The sequence below is a fragment of the Phyllostomus hastatus genome, unplaced genomic scaffold (genome assembly GCF_019186645.2).
Source record: "Phyllostomus hastatus isolate PE091 unplaced genomic scaffold, TTU_PhHast_1.1 phas_scaffold_182, whole genome shotgun sequence".
Lineage (NCBI taxonomy): Eukaryota > Metazoa > Chordata > Mammalia > Chiroptera > Phyllostomidae > Phyllostomus > Phyllostomus hastatus.
The window spans coordinates 8,994,593-9,012,821 of NW_025334013.1; the positions used below are offsets into that span (position 1 = coordinate 8,994,593).

At 57.6% G+C, this 18,229-nt stretch overlaps 1 protein-coding gene across 1 annotated transcript in view; it reads left to right on the plus strand.

The window, feature by feature from the left end:
* Positions 1 to 1,008: 1,008 nt before the first annotated feature.
* PLEKHM2 (pleckstrin homology and RUN domain containing M2) overlaps positions 1,009 to 18,229 on the plus strand; it is a 35,559-nt gene continuing 18,338 nt past the window's right edge. The window contains exon 1 of the mRNA XM_045858946.1: positions 1,009 to 1,215. Coding sequence (XP_045714902.1) covers positions 1,156 to 1,215 — 60 coding nt within the window. The 5' untranslated portion in view covers positions 1,009 to 1,155. The remainder of the gene's footprint in view (positions 1,216 to 18,229) is intronic.

Consider the following 18,229-nt stretch of genomic DNA (forward strand, 5'->3'; position numbering starts at 1 on the left):
CCTGGGCAGCCGAGGCTGGGAATCCAGGTCCCTGAAGAATGAGAAGGGGAATGCTCATTCTGCAACATGTACATATATTGAATCTTGTTGTAGACCTGGAACTAATGTCAATGATATCTCAGTTTTTGCAAGTGACAACGAAAGTATATGTTGACCTTTAACAAAAGAATAAAAAGGAGAGACGAAAGGACATATCAGGAAGGCATTAATTTGGGCCCAGAGGAGTCGAGGGGGCCAGGCTGGGGGCTGAGAACTCAGCGCAGACAGCGAACTTGGAGGGGGGGGCGAGGAGCGGGGGTGCCTGGGGGTGCGGGCCAGCAGCAGGGCCCAGCACAAGGGCAGGAAAGGCCGGGGCTGCGGGTGGGGCGCAGAGCGGGTGTAGGGGAAGGGGGAGGGACAAGGACCTGACCGTGGGGGTCGCAGGGGGAGCATGTGGAGGGCAGGGCCCAGGCCAGTGAGGGCCAGAGGTGGGGGTGTAGGTCTGGGTGGGGTGCTGGGGTGTCCAGGCGGCTCACAGCCAGGGGACCCGGGCCTGTTTACTAAGTGGGGCCAGGCATGGTGGGGGCTTTGCGCTAAGGAAGGGGAGAGAGTTGGTGGGGTCTCCAGGCTGAGGAGCAGCAATGTGGGGGTCCCCTGGGTACCTGGCCGAAAGGAGCTTGGGGTAGCTGAGGGCTGGGGCCTGTGGGGACCCTGGGGTCTGTGGGCTGAGAGTCTGGGGACCCCGAGTTTGTGGGCTGAGAGGGATCTCGGGGACTCCGGGTCTGCGGGCTGATGAGTCTCGGGGTCCCCGGGATCCGTGGGCTGAGGGTGTCTCGGGGTCCCCGGGTCCGTGGGCTGAGGGGGCGGGTCTTGGGTCCCGGGGTCCCGGGGCGTGAGCGTCCCAGCCACCGCCGCCGCCGGCCGAGGCGCCGCCCCGCCTGACATCAGTTCCGCCGCCGCCCCGCCGCCGCCGCCGTGCACAGCCGCGGCCTCCATCCCCGCCGGGCCGGGCGGAGCGAGGGGCCGGGCGAGGCGAGGGCCGGGCGGCGGGCGCCGGGCCCCGCGGCCGGCACGACGGAGCCCCCGCACGGCCGGCCGCAGCGGTTGGCGGCGGCCCCGGGCCCCCGGCGCGGGAAGCGGCGGCGGCGGGGCGGCGGCGGCGGCGGCAGCGGCGACATGGAGCCGCGGGAGGTGAAGGACCGGATCCTGGAGAACATCTCGCTGTCGGTGAAGAAGGTGAGCACGGCCTGCTCGTCCCTCCCGGCCCGACCCCTCCCAGCGCCCCCCCCCCCCGCCCCGTCCCTGGGACTCGGGGACGCCGCCCTTCCCCGCCGCTGCCGCGACCCCGGGGCCGAGGAGCGTCGGGAGGGCGGAGGGGAAGCGGGGCGGCTCACGTGAGCGCCGCGGCCTCCGAGCTATTTTTAAAGAACAAAGTTGAGGTCAGCGTCCCCAGGCAGGCCCCGGGGCCCTGCGCCCCTTACAGGGGCCGAGACCCGCCAGCGCCCCCGCTCCAGCAGCAGGAAAGCCCCGGGAGGACCCCCGCCCGCCGCGCATCTCTGGGCGGCATCCCTGCATCCTGGGCCTCCTCCTCCGGGCTGGCCCCTCCGAGGGAGGGTCCAAGGCGGGGAGGGCAAAGACCGGCCAGCAGCCGCTTCCAGTTTGCCCAGGCCAGGTGACAGCTCGGGGCCTCCGGGCCTGACCGGCGTGCTCCAGGGTGGCGGTTTTGAAGGGGCTTTCCAGAGCGTGGACTGAGAACCTGAAGCCCCTGGGGATTGCATTTGGGGTGGTGGTCCCCAGGACTTAGTGGCCCCGCACGCCCCTTGCTCAGCAGGGCTCCCCGATTCCAGGCAGAAAAAATATTACCTGTTACGGGGTAGGTGACTGTGGGTGACGAAGTCAGCTTACCTGAAAAAGGGTCCGGTTCTAGAAGGTGGAGTTCATTTTCACTTGAAACAAAACCAGAACTGGCAATCTTCTCAGGATGTTGATGGATTTTTCCCCCCTAATTTGAATTCCTGGATCACCCAGAAACTGGGGAGTTGGGGATGAGTCAGGGGTGGGGAGGGAGACCCATCAGATAATTTGCTCACTTCCACAAACCAAAATGAAGAAAATTAATTAAATCAACCATTGTGTTTAAGTAACTTCTGCTCACTTAAATCCCTCAAAAGTAACCTAGGCGGGCAGTTCTACCTTTTGTCAAGACCGATGTTGCTTAAAAAGAAAAATTAGATTCAAAATGATTTACCAAGATACTCCTCCAAAAGCACGACTAAAAGCGACATGGCAGACATCCACCAAAAGTTCTGTTTATTTAGTTTCCCTGAACGTTGCTAATGTAATTGGGGTGTAGGTTTTGTGCTTTTTGGTGTTTGCTTACTCAAGGACCGCAGGCAGAAGGAGCAAATGCCTTGTTAAAAGGCAGTAGGTCTTTTGTAATGGAAGAGAAGGAGTCTAATCTTCTGACGTGAATCTTCCAGTCCGGGCTGTCCTGGCCTCAGGTGGGCCAGGGGCGTTGTCTTGGGTGTTCCAGCACGTGAGTGGGGACAGCCCGGGGCAGAAGGACGGGAGACGGGAAGGAACACTGTCGTCCGTGTCGGCACAGATCTGTCGAAGGCGGAGACACACACTGTAAATCAGAGGAGTGAATCGGGAAGGAGTTGTTTGTCAAAGTTCTTATAATTGCACGGGTTGGGACAAGCTCCTTTTATTGAGCTGTAATGCCTACCGGAAGACAGAAGTCGCTCCCTAGAAGCCAGAAACCCACCCCTGGGTGTCTTGCCAGGGAAGGCCCCGACTGGCATCGAGGTTAAGAACATGACTCCTGGGGTCGGGCCGCTTCGGTTGGATACCTGCCCTGCCAGTCAATGACCCTGTGACCTCGGGTAGGTTCCTCGGCCTTTCCACGTCTCCGTTTTCCCATCCGTACAGCAGGGACGAAGTCAGCAGCGTTGTCGTGAAGGGTTCAGGAGGGTATGTATGGAGAGCGCTCGGCATCGTGCTTGACCCAGGCCTAATAAGTTGTCTGAGTTTGTTCTGGCTGCTGTAGCAAACTGGGTGGCTGATCAACAACATACATTTATTTGTCGCAGTTCCCCTCCCCCAGGTGGCAGGCCTGTTTCTCCCGTGTCCTCACGTGGGGGAAAGGATGTGGGAACTCTCCCGGGGGTTTCTTCTACAAGGGCTGCACCCTCGTGACCTAAGCACCTCCCCAAGGCCCCAGCTCCGAACACCGTCACACTGGGTGGGGGTCAGGGTGTCGGCACGGGAATCCGGGGGCACAGGTGTTCAGGCTGCAGCATAAGGGGCAGTTATGTCTGTTTGTCGTAGAGCCGGTTCCTCACTTGTGCAAGACCCGGGGATGGCCGAGTGCCACCCCACCTGAAGGATGTTACACAACACCATCTGGACCGAGCACCGCCTTCCGCTGCGTGCCGGGTCTTAGCGGATTGTTTTGTGATTCTTGCCCCACGAGGTGCTTTTGGTTTCCTGAACTAGACAGAGCGTCTGCCTCTCACGGGGATCAGTGAGTTGGGTACAGCAGTTGGCTCTGAGGGCGGCTGTCTTGGGGTCAGTCTGTCCTGGAATGCCAGTGTCACTTAGATGTGTCCAGTGCCGTGAGCGTGGCTTCCTACCACTAGTCTAATGTTCTTACGGATCCTTGTCGCGTGAGGGACCTGAGGTGTGGATTTCTGCGAGAAAATAAAAACCACCCGCTGTGGATTACTGTGTCTGGAGAGGGAGTCGTTCAGAACAGGTTGTTGAAGTAGAAGACCCCGACACTCCTGTCCGGCTGGGTGAGTCCTCCCAAAGTGAGCTCACACATCCGGCACTGGGGGCAAGAACCAGGACGTGACCATCGTCCCAGCAGCCCTGCCCGCGCCGTTCCCCTCCCAGACACCACACCCCCAAGTGTAACAACACACACACCCCCGTCCCTGAGCACTGTTGTCAAGTTCAGCTGTTTTCACACCTAGATCCCGTGAGGATGAACACATGCTGTGTAACACCAGGGGGTGGACCCTGTGTTCTGATACGAAGGCAGGCTTCCCCGGGGGTCAGAGAGAGGGAAGAGTTGAACAGTTAGCGCAGGTAAGTGACAATGACCACAGTGGGAGCGAGGTCCGTGTGTCCCGGAAAGGGTGCGGTGCTCCCCAGGGCGGCCGTACAGCAGCACAGTGGACACAGACACTGGTTCCGGGGGGCACAACCAGGCCCTGGGTTTGGGCTGTGTTGACCCCGGCCAATTACTGGACCTGCGGTAGCCTCAGCAGCCGGAGTTTACTCATGGGGCTGTAATGAGGATGCAATCACGGGAGATGACACGCTTCAGGCATCCGGCACAAACCCAGCGCATGGCGAGGCCTGGGTAAACTGCCGGCCGCCTCCGTCTCCCGCGAGTGTCTGTGGGAACTCTGCGGGCTGCTCTGGTGCAGGGTCCACTCAGCCTTACACGGCACTTTCCTCCTTCTTCGGGCCCAGGGGTTCAAAACCTCTTGGAAGAGGCCAGATGGTCAGCACTTGCAGCCCCTACACTGTCTTTGTCTCAGCACTCAGCTCTGCCCTTGGAGCTAAAAGCAGCCACGGACAGCCCGTACGTGTTTGCATGTGGCTGTGTTCCAGTAAACCTGTTTACAAGTTCCCAGGCAGCAGGCCGGACTCGGCAGGCCATGCTCTGTACACGGGTACACGTGTGTGCACGCAGAAAAGTCCTCGCCAGGGCGGGCTGGGGACCACTTGCAGAGACGCCGGTGTGAGTGGCTCAGCTCACCAGAGCTCCGTTGCAACTGTCCTCGCCCGTCTGGTCGGGCTCGTGGAGCGAATACGGACACTTGTCAGTCCCGTCGTCCGTCCGTGTGTTGAGGCTTTCACAAATTCGTACTGATCAGCTTCCGTCTGTCCCCGCTGCCCTGGACCCTAGGAAGGCCGTAGCGAGCAGGGCAGGCACGGTCCCTGGCCTGTGGAGTGGGTGTTCCGGGAGGGGGAGACGGGTGATGAATTAGTGCCCGAGCCAGTGCAAAGACGGTTTCCAACGTGACAGGTGTTACGCAGGCATCAGGCAGGAGAATGTGGTCCGTGATGGGCAGGGGCGTTTGCTGCGGGTGAGGGGTCAGGAAGACTTGCCTAGGGAGGGGACATGGCATTCACAGCAAGGGACACTGACTGGGACAAGAGAATGAGACACTGTCCTGAGAAGGTGAGTAGCTGTTTTAAAGAGCGCACAAATGGCTCGGAAGCCTGTAAAAGAAAAAGTTAGCGACCCCTGTTCTCCGTGTCCTCAGCCCCAAGTCCGCTCCCTTTGAACAGGGCGGCTGCGTGGATTTTGATAAAGTAACTGCCCTTCAGGGGGCGGTGCCGGGCCAGGACGACCCTCCCTGGCCTGGGTCTCCCCCCTCCTCAGTTGGACCGCCCCACCAGTTTAGGCTCTGGGCGAGCTTCTGTTGCTGGCCGGGCACACCCTGAGTGGGGCAGGGGGTCCCCCGGTTGGGGTCGGCCGGCGAATGAGCAGCTGTCCAGCTTGGCCTGTCGGAGCAGCTGTGAGGGGCGGGCTGCCCCCGGCCCCATTTTCCCGCTCCTTCAGAGCTGAGACCTGCCAGAACATTAACAATTAGCTGGGGCAGCCCTGCTTGGTGTGGCTCAGTGGATTGAGCACTTGGCCTGTGAACCAAAGTTTCACTGGTTCGATTCCCAGTCAGGGCACAGGCCTGGGTTGCAGGTCAGGTCCCCAGTAGGGGGCGCATGAGAGGCAACCACACATTGATGGTTCTCTCTCTTTCTCCCTCCTTTCCCCTCTGTCTAAAAACAAACAAACAAACAAACAAACAAACAGACAATCTTTTAAAAAAATTAGCTAGGGCAGCCCTGACTAGGTGTGGCTCCCTGGGTTGGGCACTGTCCCACAAACAGAAAGATCGCTGGTTCAGTTCTTTGTCAGGGCGCGTGCCAGGTGCACGCGAGAGGCCGCCGATCCATGTTTCTCTCGAACATCAATGTTTCGCTCTGTTTCTCACTCGTTACCGCTCTCTCTAAAAGTAAATACATGCAATTTAAAAAAATAAATAAATGAAAATGAGGGCAGCCCATTTCTGGAGAGCGGCTGGTGGTTAGGCGTACGTGGGGCTTACGTTGACCATTTGCTTTCAATCAATAGTTTTTTTCTCTCTGGTTTCGTGGAAAAACCCAGTTCTGAAAACCCCTCAGGAGTCCCCTGAGCGAAGCTCTAAATAAAATAACATCTACATACCCATTTTACAGCCCGAAGGCTGAGAGGGTCAGGGCTGCGGCTCCTCCCTTCCCCCCCGGCCCCCGCTTCCCCTTCCCTGCCTGTGCGTGAAGGTGGGCAGTCGCGGTTCCTGGGCGCCCCCCCTACCCCTCACCGAGGAGGGGCTGTCTGGTGAGCCATGTGGCAGATCGGAGGGCCCCCAGCCAGGCAGCCCGGTTGTGTGTGTGCCTGACCCCAAGCGACCCCCCCCAGGCCCAGCGTTAGATGCCAGTGGAGAAGTGTGAACTGCCCTGCCCGTTCCATTTTAAGACACGGTTCTCCTTTTACAAGACGCTTCTCTAACCTTAGGTTTCCGTGCGAAGCCTTTCCATCCCACCGCCCAACAGCCTGGACCTCCTTCTCCGTGGGGGGCTCTTGCAGGCCCCCTCCGAGGGGCGGGCCCCGCTGGGTGATGGGCGGCCAGGCGGAAACTCGCCCGCACCTGGGGTTGGACACACAGGTTGCCGTCTGGGGGCAGCAGGCCCCCTGTCCATGCAGGTGGGCTTCCGTGGTCTCCCTGTAGTCCCAGGACCACTCGGAGTTTCAGGTGGAGCGGTGGCGGGTCCTGTAGCCCCGCCGACCCCCCAAAAACTCGTCTAGCTAGGGCCCATGGTGAAAAGAAATCCCCAGCAAAGTTGAAAGTCTGCGGCTGGCGGACAAAAATGTTAGGTCTGGAAACGAACATTGAGTGAGGGGTGGAGTGGCAAAGTGTGGTTTTACGTGGGAAGAAAGGAGCTGGTGCGGGGAGTGTGAGTGTCACAGGAAGGAGGAGGTTTGCACTTGTGGGTGCTGTGGGGCTGCTGGCGGGTCAGTCATTCTCCCCCTCGAGTCTCCGGTCCCCATCTCGGGCGTCCGGATGTACCGCCGCGGCAATGGCACGGAACCCCCCGAGCGGGCAGTGCCCTCGTGTCTGAGGAAGGCAGCGGGGCTTTTTTCCTTTTTTAGGGTGAAAACCTCTCCCGGCCACCTCCGTGCTGCTGAAGCAGGCTTCTCCCTTGGGGCCTGGAGCCCCAGGCGTGATGTGAAGTGAGCACCCCTGGGCCCGGAGCCCTCTCCTCCTTGGTTTGAGCGAGCTTTCCTGGCGTGCCCTATCCCCCCTTCTCCTCTGCACTGCAGCTTGCTTAAGGCGGGGGTGCCCTAGAATGTCCTGGGGCGCCCGAGAACTGTTTGAGGAGGAGAGTAAGGACCGTTCCTGGGAGAGAGTCCGTCTGGCGGGAGCCCGAAGGTCAGGTCCCTGGTCTGTCCGTCATTGTGAGCACCTGGGGTCCTCGGAGCGTCCCTGCCATGTAGACGTTCTCCCCCCGTTCTGTGTACTTGTAGATCACCTCGTTTTCCCTTTGCTTACAAGTGTTTACAGCATTATAAAAGTATATGAGGAAGAAGGTATTAGTTTTCTATAATCTCCCTTTCCTCCTGGGTGACCGTACTTAAGAGTTGGAGCTAAGAGATTCTAAGAAACCCAGTGACATATGAGAGTTGAAATCTACAGAAATCTCAAAACCTCATTTCTCTCAGCAGTGTACCTGTGTTGACACTCTCACCCTAGGTTCCTAATTTTTGGTATCAGACTACCGAGGCTCGAGATGTCCACACACACCGAGAGGAGAGGGAGTAGTAAAACGAGAAGAATCCTCACGTTGAACTTACCGTTTCTCCACCTGCTGTTCACACACAGTTCCTCCGTCGGGCTCGCCACAAACCGACAGGGTGGGTGTCTAATGCAGGAGGGAAACGAGCTTTGGAGAAGTAACTCACCCGAGGTTGTAGCCCTCCTACGGGGCAGAGTTGGGTTTGAACCGTGTTTCTGGCTCTCGCTCTTTTTATTTTTCTTACCCTTTTCCGTAGTGTCTGCCTTGAAATTATTACAAGATAATCCATCCCCGTGGGCCTATTATGTGGGCCCGTCCTCCATAAAACCACGTTCTCACTGAACAGATACTTGCTGAGTGACTGTGATAGGCTGAACTCTCTTCTACGCCCGGGAATCAGCAGCAGACGGAACCCCCCCCAAGGCCCTGGCCCCTCGGGGCTTACACTTTTTAGATCAGGGGTGTCACACTCATTTTCACCGGGGGCCACCTCAGCCTTGTGGTTGCCTTCAAAGGGCAGAAATAATTGAAGGACTGTAGAAATGTAACTACTCCTTAACTGTTAAGGAGTTGAAATTACATTTGGGCCTTTGAAGGCGACCTCGAGGCCGAGGTGGCCCCCGGGGAAAAGGAGCGGGACACCCCTGCTCCCAAAGGAGAGACGACATGAAACAGATGACGGCAGATTAGGTGTAAACCCCAGGGCTTCCTGGTGTCCTTTAATACCTATATGGAGTTGTAGTCCACGGAGTTGGGCTTTTCTTTTAAGACTATTTATTTATTTTTGGAGAGAGGACAAGGGAGGGAGGGAGGGAGAGAAACGTCGATCGGTTGCCTCTCGTGTGTGCCCTGACCGGGGACTGAACTTGCAACCCAGGCCCGTGCCCCGACCAGCAACCTTGCACTTCGCTGGACGATGCCCAGCCAACTAGCCACGCTCGTCAAGGCCCCGCGGAATTCTCGTCACCCTTCCTAACTCTTTATTTACATCTTTATTCGGCCTCTCTGATGTCTCCGACTGCGTTGCACGGGCCCGGATGAAGGCCAGGGTCGTCGTCCCCCCCCCCAAAAGTCCCCCCATCTAATGCTGAGACTTAGGCAGGGACTCGGTGGCCTGCTTCCTCAGTGAGATGGCCGTCTGGGTGGGGGAAGCACGCATGCGGTCGTGTTGTAGGTACGGCAGAGGAAAGGGGAAGTGAAAGACCACGAAGGCTCCCGGGCTTTGAAAGACTGAGTAAAACGAGGCTGCGGAAAACTCGCTTCCTCCTCCCGCCGTGGCCGCACGCAGCAGCAGCACCGACCACGGAGTGCCCAGAAGACACAGTGCAGGGGCTCTGCCAGCTCCTGCCCCCCGCTCCGTCCCCCCAGCGGCGACGGTCTGGAGCGGCGTGGTGCGTGTGTGTCCTTTCGGGCCACTGGTTGGCTCTGGGTCCCTGGCGGTCGCCTCCTGGCAGAGCCTCGCACCATCATCCTCCCCACTCCCAAAGGACTCGCTGGTTCCCGCGGGAGAGGTCGGGCCCTGTGCTGAGTGCAGAGGCGGGACAGCCCTAGGACCTTGGGGGCCGGGACACTCCCTTTCCAGGAAGGAGAAGCTTGTAACTGCTGTCGGAAAGCGACAAGCAGTTACAAGCAGTCTGTCGCATTACCCAAGAGATCTGTGCCCGGCCGGCCGGGCCAGCCCCCTTCTGCTCTGGTTGTTCCAGCGCCCCAAAGAAAGCACCATACAAACACAAAACCCAAGTACCTGCCTAATTCAAGTGCCTGCTTTTCTCAGCCTTCTTCCCCCAGAGCTGCCAGTAAAACCAGGGCCGGCCCTCTCTCCAGCAGAAGGGCTAACGAGGCGTGGCTTGGAAGGTGGGAGAGAAAGATGGATGATTGGGGGTGTTTAGCGGCAGATGAGTGGTGAAGAAGCATTGACTTCACCCAGTCCGCTTAGGGAAACATGCGGGCCCAGGGTAAACAAGCAGCACACGCTTCGTGACGGCCCTGCGTGTGCGGGGGCCAGCCCGTCCCAGGACGCCACCCAGCACACCAGCCCGCCCTGGGCGGGGCCCCTGGCTCCAGGACAGTGTTTCCATGACCACCGGGAAAGCCGGCTGATCGTCTCTGAGCTGCAGGGTCGCTGGCTGGTTCTCATGCAGGGGTGATTTCTGGGTTCTTCAGTTCTCTTTTTAAAGATTTTATTGATTTATTTTTAGAGAGGGGAGGAGGGGGAGAGAAACATCAGTGCGTGGTTGCCTCTCAAGCGCCCCCTACTAGGGACCTGCCTCACGATCCAGGCACGTGCCCTGACTGGAAATCGAACCGGCGACCCTTTGGTTCGCAGTCTGGCGCTCATTCCACTGCGCCACACCAGCCAGGGCTGGGTTCTCTGGTTCTATAATCTACTGTCATTGGTCGCCACTGGGAATGAACTACTTTCCAGGTGAAGGTGGGTGGGAGCTCAGGGACTTTAAAGTGAGGAGAGTGAGTCAGGAGCACAGTGGGTGCCCGGGGTGATGGAGCGGCGGACCCCTGGCAGGCAGGCAGGCGGGCAGGCCAGCGCCTCTGCTGACTCTCTCAGGTTGTCCGGGAGGGAAGCCGTGAGGACATTCTGACGTTGTCCCTCACCCGCCAGCTGCCCTTGGACAGAGCCTTGGAGTGGCCCGAGGACCCGACGGCTCTGCCCTCCTCAGTGAGGTGCTGGGATGAGCACTGGGCACGTGGTGGCAGCAGGCGCCCTGACCTTCTTGGCTTTGTCCCCGGGTGGGATGGGAGCAGAGGGGCCGCAGGAACGGCTGCCTCCAGGTGCGTGAGCACACCCGGCCGGGGCCCGGCAGCAAAACAGAGGGACAGACAGACAAAGCCAGGAGGTGTCAGAAGCATCTTCGCCCCCTAGGCCCCCATCTCCCTGCTTCCCAGAATGAGGGTTCTGGCTACGTTATTTGTTTATTTATTTCCCCCTGATTTTCAAAGTCAGCGTTTCGTTCACTGATAGCCTGTCTCTTGCCGGCGTGGCCGTCCGGCCCGAGGCGTCCTTACTGAATGGGGGGCCTCAGGAAACTCTGCTTTTCAGCCAAGTGGTTTCCCAGGGCTCTTCTGCCCTTGGATTCTGACATTCTTCAGCCGGCCCGTGGCCGGCCTTGTCTCAGATTATTCCCGTGGAGGGTCTTCGCAGAAGGGCCGTTATCATTGGCCTTCCTCCCATCTCTGCTCTTGGAGGCTTTGCTCGGAGACGCCAGCCCGCCTGCCTCGGGTGTTTGTTGTATTTGTTCACTTGTTTCGGGCGATTCCGTGGCTGCCTCCTGAAGGGGACATTGGGTAGCTCAAACCTCACCGACCCTCCTCCAGCTGCCACTGACACGATTGGGCCCGCTCAGGGTCCCCTTGACTGCCCCTGGGGGAGTCCAGGCGTCAAGGTTTGGGGACATCCCGACCCCAGAGGTAGTCAGTGGGATCACACGGCTTGAGCTCTGCCTCCCCCCGCCCCCGACCGAGGGTCCCCAGTGGCCTGGGGGGTGGTCTCGCCCAGCAGCCTCCAGGCGGTGAATAGAATTCCAGCGGCAAGGCAGGAGGCGCCCTCTGCCCAGGAGACTCGTCCCCGGCCCACAGCGCACCTGCGGCGGCGTCCACAGCGTGGCAGCCTCGGGGATTACGTGGCCCAGCGGGTCCTGTAGCTCAGGGCGGCTCCGAGTTCGAGTCCAGCTCCTGTGACTGGGCCAGCGCGGACTTAATTTTTCACAAGAGGTGGTTTCAGGTCGGGCGACAGTCCACCCTTCCTTCGCTCGGGGTCTTTTCTGGTTTTGGATTTCTGCCTCCCAGCCATGGCCCGCCCAGGCTGTTCTGAGCTTTCTGTTGTTCAAATACACCTGCTGTCTGTGGGGCCCCGAGGGAGACTGCCGTTTCCTGGCGACCTCCTCCCCAGGCAGCGGAGGAGCGCGGTGTCTCCTGCGTCGAGCTGCCCTCTGTGTGCGGAGCCCCCTGTGAGCTGAGCCCCTTGTGTGTGGAGCGGGGCCGGAGGGGCCGAGCTCTGAGCCCCCTCGAGGCTGCCAGGTCACGCAGGCACCTTTCCGGCCCGGTGTCTGTCCAGCCTTGCAGACCCTCCCGTTGTTGGGGCGGGGATCCCCCCGCCACGGCCCTCCCCACTGCCCACAGGGCAGCCTGTGAGCCGGTGGCGGCAGCATTAGATACCAGACCTTCCGTCTGGGGGCAGCCCCACAGCCTCTTCAGTCCTGACTGAGCAGGAGGAGGAAAGTAGGGCACGTGGAACTGCCTTGTTTACGCCTGCTCGCCCACAGTCTCTCACAGCTGCTCCGAGTTACCTGTGAGGGGCCGATTCTGGGAGGGTTCCTTAATACTAGCATTGAGCTAGAATCGATTTGTGGCTGTGTGTCCCTAAAACACAGGACGGAGAGGGCCGGTGGCGGCGGCTCCGACCAGAGAGTGGGACTAGCCCTGATTAAAATGCTCTGCGTCAGGCATTTCTGGCTTGCTGCAGCGTGCCACCCACACTTCCCCGCAGCCACGGGGTCTGGCACAGTCTTGTGACTGCCAGGCCGCCCAGCGTGCGCGGCGTGGGGGAGCACTGACTGGCCTCCCAGCTCTGAGAGTCTGGGGTGGGCCCAGCCCAGCTCTTCCCAGCCGGGTGCCCAGGTGCCCGGTCCCGGAGGTCGATCCGACCGGGAGCAGGGAGAGAGCAGCCCGCAGGCCCGGGGTGTGGTCTGAGAACACTCCAGGGGAGAAGGCCTGGGTTGGGAAACCCCGGCGTTTTGTTTTTCAGATGACTTCAAATCTTAGGTCCTTCTCTTCATTCTCAGCTGCCTGGCTTATTTTTAAACGTTCTTCTCATGAGAACTTCTCCACCCTCCCACCAGCAAGCACACCAGCCCACCGGCATCTGGGCTCCCATCTGTGGCCACCCCTCGCCTGGGCCAGCGGATCCCGTCCGGTCTGCCCTGCCTGTGCCCTTGACTTTGTCACTCCACCTCCGTTTTCTCACCACCGTTTCGGCAAAACCGGGGAAAGGGATTTTCTGTATTGCTGTCTCTCCTCCCTCCCTCCCTCCTTCCCACCCTTCCTCCTTCCCTCCCTTCCTCCCCTCCTCTTTCTCCTAACCAAAAATAGGCCAACTTTATAGTATTCTGAAGCCCACCTACAGCTCTTACCATCTCACGGACTGTCTCGTGTCTGCTCAACACCTGTCCCTTTGCTGTTTTGAAGCAGATCCCGGGCATCCATAACATTTTCAGTAGGTACTGCTCAGAGATGGGGATTTTTTCCTCCCATTACCCACTACCACTATCACACCTTTAATAATTTAATAATAGCCCTGGCTGGCGTGGCTCAGTGGATTGAGCTCTGGCCTGCAAACCAAAAGGTCACCGGTTCGACTCCCAGTCAGGGCACATGCCTGGGTTGCAGGCCAGGTCCCAGTGCGGGGCGCGCCATAGACAACCACACACTGATGTTTTCTCTCCTTCTCTTTCTCCCTCCCTTCCCCTCTGTCTAAAAAGAGATAAATAAAATCTTTTTAAAAATAAAATAAAAATTTAATAACAAATTTTCCTCAGTAGCATCAACTATCCACTAAGTTTTCAAGCCCCAATTGCCTCATCAATCTCCCTCTAAAAATGCGTCCTCTGCTTGACGCAGGGCCCAGATAAGCTCCGAGTCTCCTGGACAAACTCCTCCTGCCAGGCTTTCGCTCCCACCCCTTCGCTCAGATGGCTTTCGTGAAGGCGCCCCCCGCACGCCCCTTTATGTGGGGATGGGACCCGACAGACCGACCCTCCCCGCCCTCTGGAGACTTCCTCCCCGCGCAGGAGAGAGCTCGGGAGCGCGCCCTGTCTGGGTTTTCTGCGCGCCTCCCTGGCCGCGTCTGCCCCGTCTGCAGCAACGACCCTCAGCCCCCACTGGGCGTGGGGATCCCCCGGGGAGCTTTAACAAGAGATGCGGGTTCCTGGGCCCCACCTGCAGAGTTTCTGACCTAGTTGGTCTGGGAAGGTGCCCAGGCTTTGTTCCTTTCCTCCAGCCCCCCGAGGTGGGGTGCGGGTGGGCTCTGACGGCGGGGTGCCCCGCCTCAGTGCCCAGAGGCTCTCCCAGTGCTCCCCGGACGACCTCGTCCAACAGCACAGCTGTCGGCAGCGGGGGAGGGTGGGGAAGGGGCGCCCTGCCCCCTGCCTGAGCTCCAGGCCCCCTCGGAGAACTGTCTCCCCGACAGCTGTCTCCGCTTAGGGGTCCGATAGGTGTTCTGAACTTACCATAACCAGAGCAGAACTCCACCTGACCTAGAAAAGGCACCGCCATTCATTTGCTCAGACCAAAATCCCGAGAGTCATCCCCGTCCCCTCCCTTTGTCTTGTACCCCACAGCTAATCTGTCCGCAAATCCCCGGGGCGCCGCCTTCGGAAGAGATCTCGAGTCCGACCCTCTCTCACCCCCACCCCTGCAGCCAGCCCCAAGCCTCCGTCCTCTCTCTGTCCGCACCAGCGATAGCCTCCGAAGCGGTCTCTCTGCCTCCGCCGTGGCCTTGCACAGTCTGCACGTGGCTGCAGCGGCCTCGTAACACACGTGATGCATTGCGTTACTTCCCAGTTTTCAGCCTCGCGATCACTTCTTGTCGTGCTGGTGATAAAACGTGAGGTCCCTCCCCGTGGCCTGCACAGCTGCACATGGTGTGGCCCTCGGCTGCCCTCTGACCTCATCTCTGCCACTCACGTGCTCACTCCCCGAGCGCCAGCCACACCTGTCTCCTTACTGTCCACCCTGCCTCGGGCCCCGCCCACTCTTCCCCCCAGACACCTCAGCAGTCATTCCGTGGGCGACATCCTCTCTGACCCTATATTTACAGCAGACTCCCTCACCCCTGCTTTGTTTTTTATACTATTATTATTTCCCGCATGCTATTATATTATATATTTGCACATAGTTCATCTCCGTCTGCCACCAGGATGTAAGTTTTACAAGGACAAGGACTTCTGTGAAGGAATGGTATCTGATAGATACATAATAGGAGTTCAGTAAGTGTTTGTGGAAATATATGTATCTTCGAGGCTTGAGCCAGTCCTCATGGCCACTGCTGGACTGAGCTTCTGGCAGGGGACAGCTCCCAGCCCGGCCTGTCACGGGTGTGCATTCCTTGTCACCTCTGCCCCGGGCTCCAGACCAGAGGTCAGGTCAGCAGACTTCTTTGTCAAGGGCCGGGCAGTACGTCCGTCACTTCTCCAAGCTGCACGGTATCTGTTGCGTCCACTCCACTCTGCCTTCGTAGCACGAAAGTGTTAGCTGAAGCCAGTACTAAACAGATGGGCGTGTCTGTGTTCCAATAAAACTTTATTTACAAAAATAGGAGGTGGACCCACTGGCCATAGTTTGCTGGCCCCTGCTCTGAAATTGTCTGCCTTTCCCCCAAATGTGCGTGGACAGAAAGGAAACACTCAGAAGTGCTTGGCAGTCTGATCAGCAGTTTCTTCCCAGAAGTGGGGGGAGGGTCCTCCTGGAGCAACTGTGGCCTGTGCTAGCCAAACAGCACACATCCTCCCTGGGGGGGTGCCAGCGTGGGGCGAAGGATGGAGGGCGTGACGGGCAAGCTTGCTTCTCAGAGTGGCCGCGCCGGCTTTCCTCCTCGGCCCGTCTTCCGAGAAGCAGAGCAGCCAAAGACAGTGAGCTCGCAGCCGCCACGGTGCTTTCTAGTTCCTGCGACTTACAAGGGAGCGGACTGCGGTTCTCTCTCCGGGGTTCTCCTAGAACATACTGGGACAAGAGTGTAGCACGTTATATGTGTCATTCATTCCGGGATCTGGATCCCAGGTTAGATGGAAAGATTTAAAATCAGGCTCTGCCACTTACCAGCTCTGTGACCTACTTGATGGGAGTGCTCTGATGATCACATTCAGCGCTGTTTGTGAAGTGGGTCCTCACGGCTGCCGACGTTTGTTGAGCGTTTCCAAGGTATCCCGCACCTTGATATGGCACCAGGAGTATCTGAATCCTCACAGCACCCTATAGGGAGGGACTGTCACTAAGCCGATTTTATGGATAAAGAGCCCGGATTTAGAGGGGTTAAATAGCAGTGAGTGAGAAGCAGAGCCCACTTCCAAATCCAAGTTGTCCGACCCCACAGTCTGTACTTTTTGTAAAAGATTGTGTTTATTTATTTATTTTTAGACAGAGGGGTAGAGGGGAAGAAAAACATCAATGTGTAGTTGTTTCTCATGCACCCCCTACTGGGGACCTGGCCCGCAACCCAGGCATGTGCCCTGACTGGGAATCGAACCGGCGACCCTTTGGTTTGCAAGCCAGCACTCAATCCACTGAACCACACCGGCCAGGGCCAGAATCTGTATTCTTAACCACTCTGCCGCCTTCCTAGTGCGCCTCCTAAGCACCTAATAGCATAGCCAGTTTTAGCTGCATGGGAGGCACTGCGTGCCACCGAAGAGTGGTTTGAAAAGTGATTTGAAATGATGGTCGGTAGTTGTGCCTCCAGGCTGAGTTATGCTCGTTCCATTACTTGTGTTGCTCAGCGGCCCTCGTTTATTCGCTGTTTGCTTTCCTCCCACTCCTGGCTCTTTCAGAGCCTGCTGACCTGACTGGGGCAGCAAGTAGCTGCCTGCTGAGTACCTCTGCCGGGCACCTCACTTCCTGCCCTGCTGCCCCGCCCCCGCCCCCCCCCCCCCCCCCCAAGCAGGAGCGCAGGCTGCTGGCAGCACTCCTCAGGTTCTCTGTCTCTGGCCCACAGACATCCCGCTCTTCCTCCCGCTCCTCTCGAGAACTGTGCTGAGTTGTAGCGTTGATTCAGATTCTCCTTGTCCCCTGAGATCATGGAAAATCTTTATCAACCTACTGTAAAAGAGTGATTAAAAAGAACAGGCTTTGGCCCTGCCTGGTGTGGCTCAGGGATTGAGTGCTGGCCTGTGAACCAAAGGGTCGCAGGTTCGATTCCCAGTCAGGGCACATGCCTGGGTTGTGGACCAGGTCCCCAGGTGGGGTTGGGCGAGAGGCACCTGACCAGTGTATCTCTCACACATTGATGTTTCTCTCCCTCTAACAATAAGTAAATAAAGTATTTTTTTTTAAAGAGCAGGCTTTAGAAGCACCCGCTAGTGCACTAGTGAATCAAAGAAGAATAAAGGTGCTTTTGCAGTGTTAGACTGGGGAAAATGGGAAGCTATAAAGGAAAATACTAACGGGTTTAACTACATAAAAAAATAAAAATTTCTCAATAGGAAGAAAAAAAAAAACACCAAAAGCAAAGTTTAAAGGTCAGTTGACACTGGGCAAAAGGAAGCAAAGCCCCAAACCAGAAAACATTGCAGCAAACAGGGTTAAATGCCTAACGCACAGAAGAGTTTCAACAGATGAAAAAGGACAAACTGCCAGGAAAAGACTGGGCCGCAATTCCAAACAGGCAGTTGACAGAAATACAAAGACAAAGGGCTGATAAAGATGTTCAGCTGCATAGGTGATCAGGGAAGTGCAATGTGAGACAATGAAGTACTGATGTTCACCAATGTGGCAAAAAGTCAGACTAATTATATCCTGTGTTGGCCGGCATGGTAGGGGTGTAAATGTATCCAGCCTTTCAGAAGGGCAAATGGCAGGTTCCGGCCAGACCGTAGACAGGCATGTTCTGGAACTCCAAGGTTCCACTCCGAGCACTCACCGTGTGGAAATACTCATGCAAGGATCCACCGAGGTTCGCTGCAGTGTTTTGTGTGACATCAAAGAATTGGAAACAGCCCTGGCTGGTGTGGCTCAGTGGATTGAGCATGGGCTGCAGACCAAAGGGTCGCCAGTTCCATCCCCAGTTGGGGAACATGTCTGGGTTGCAGGCCAGGTCCCCAGTAGGGGGAGTGCAAGAGGCAACCACACATTGATGTTTCTTTTCCTCTCTCCTTCCCTTCCACTCTCTCTAAAAATAAATAAATAAAATCTTTACAAAAAAAAAAGAGGAAAGAATTGGAAACAGTAGCCATATCTAGCAATGGTTAAAGCATGGTGCAGTCATATTTGAGAAACAGTGTGGCTATGAAAAAGAGTATAGTGGATCTGTAGGTAATGATATGGAAATGTATACTGAGTATTGTTAAGAAAAAGCGACTTTCAGAACAATGAGTACAGTATGTTCCTATTTCACTTTTTTCATCCTCACCCAAGGACATTTTTTTCGTTGCTTTTAGAGAAAAGCAAAAGGAGAGACAGGGCGAGAGGAGGAGAGAGAGACAGACATCGACTGGTTGCCTCCCGTACACGCCCCAACTGGGGATTGAACCTGCAATCTAGGCATGTGCCCTGACCTGGGGTCGAACCGGGTTTGGTTTACAGAACAATGCTCCAACCAGCTGAGCCGCACCGTGCATGGCCTCCTTCACTTTTTTAAAGTCTGTCTGTGTGTGCAAAAATAGAGTTGGGAGGATTC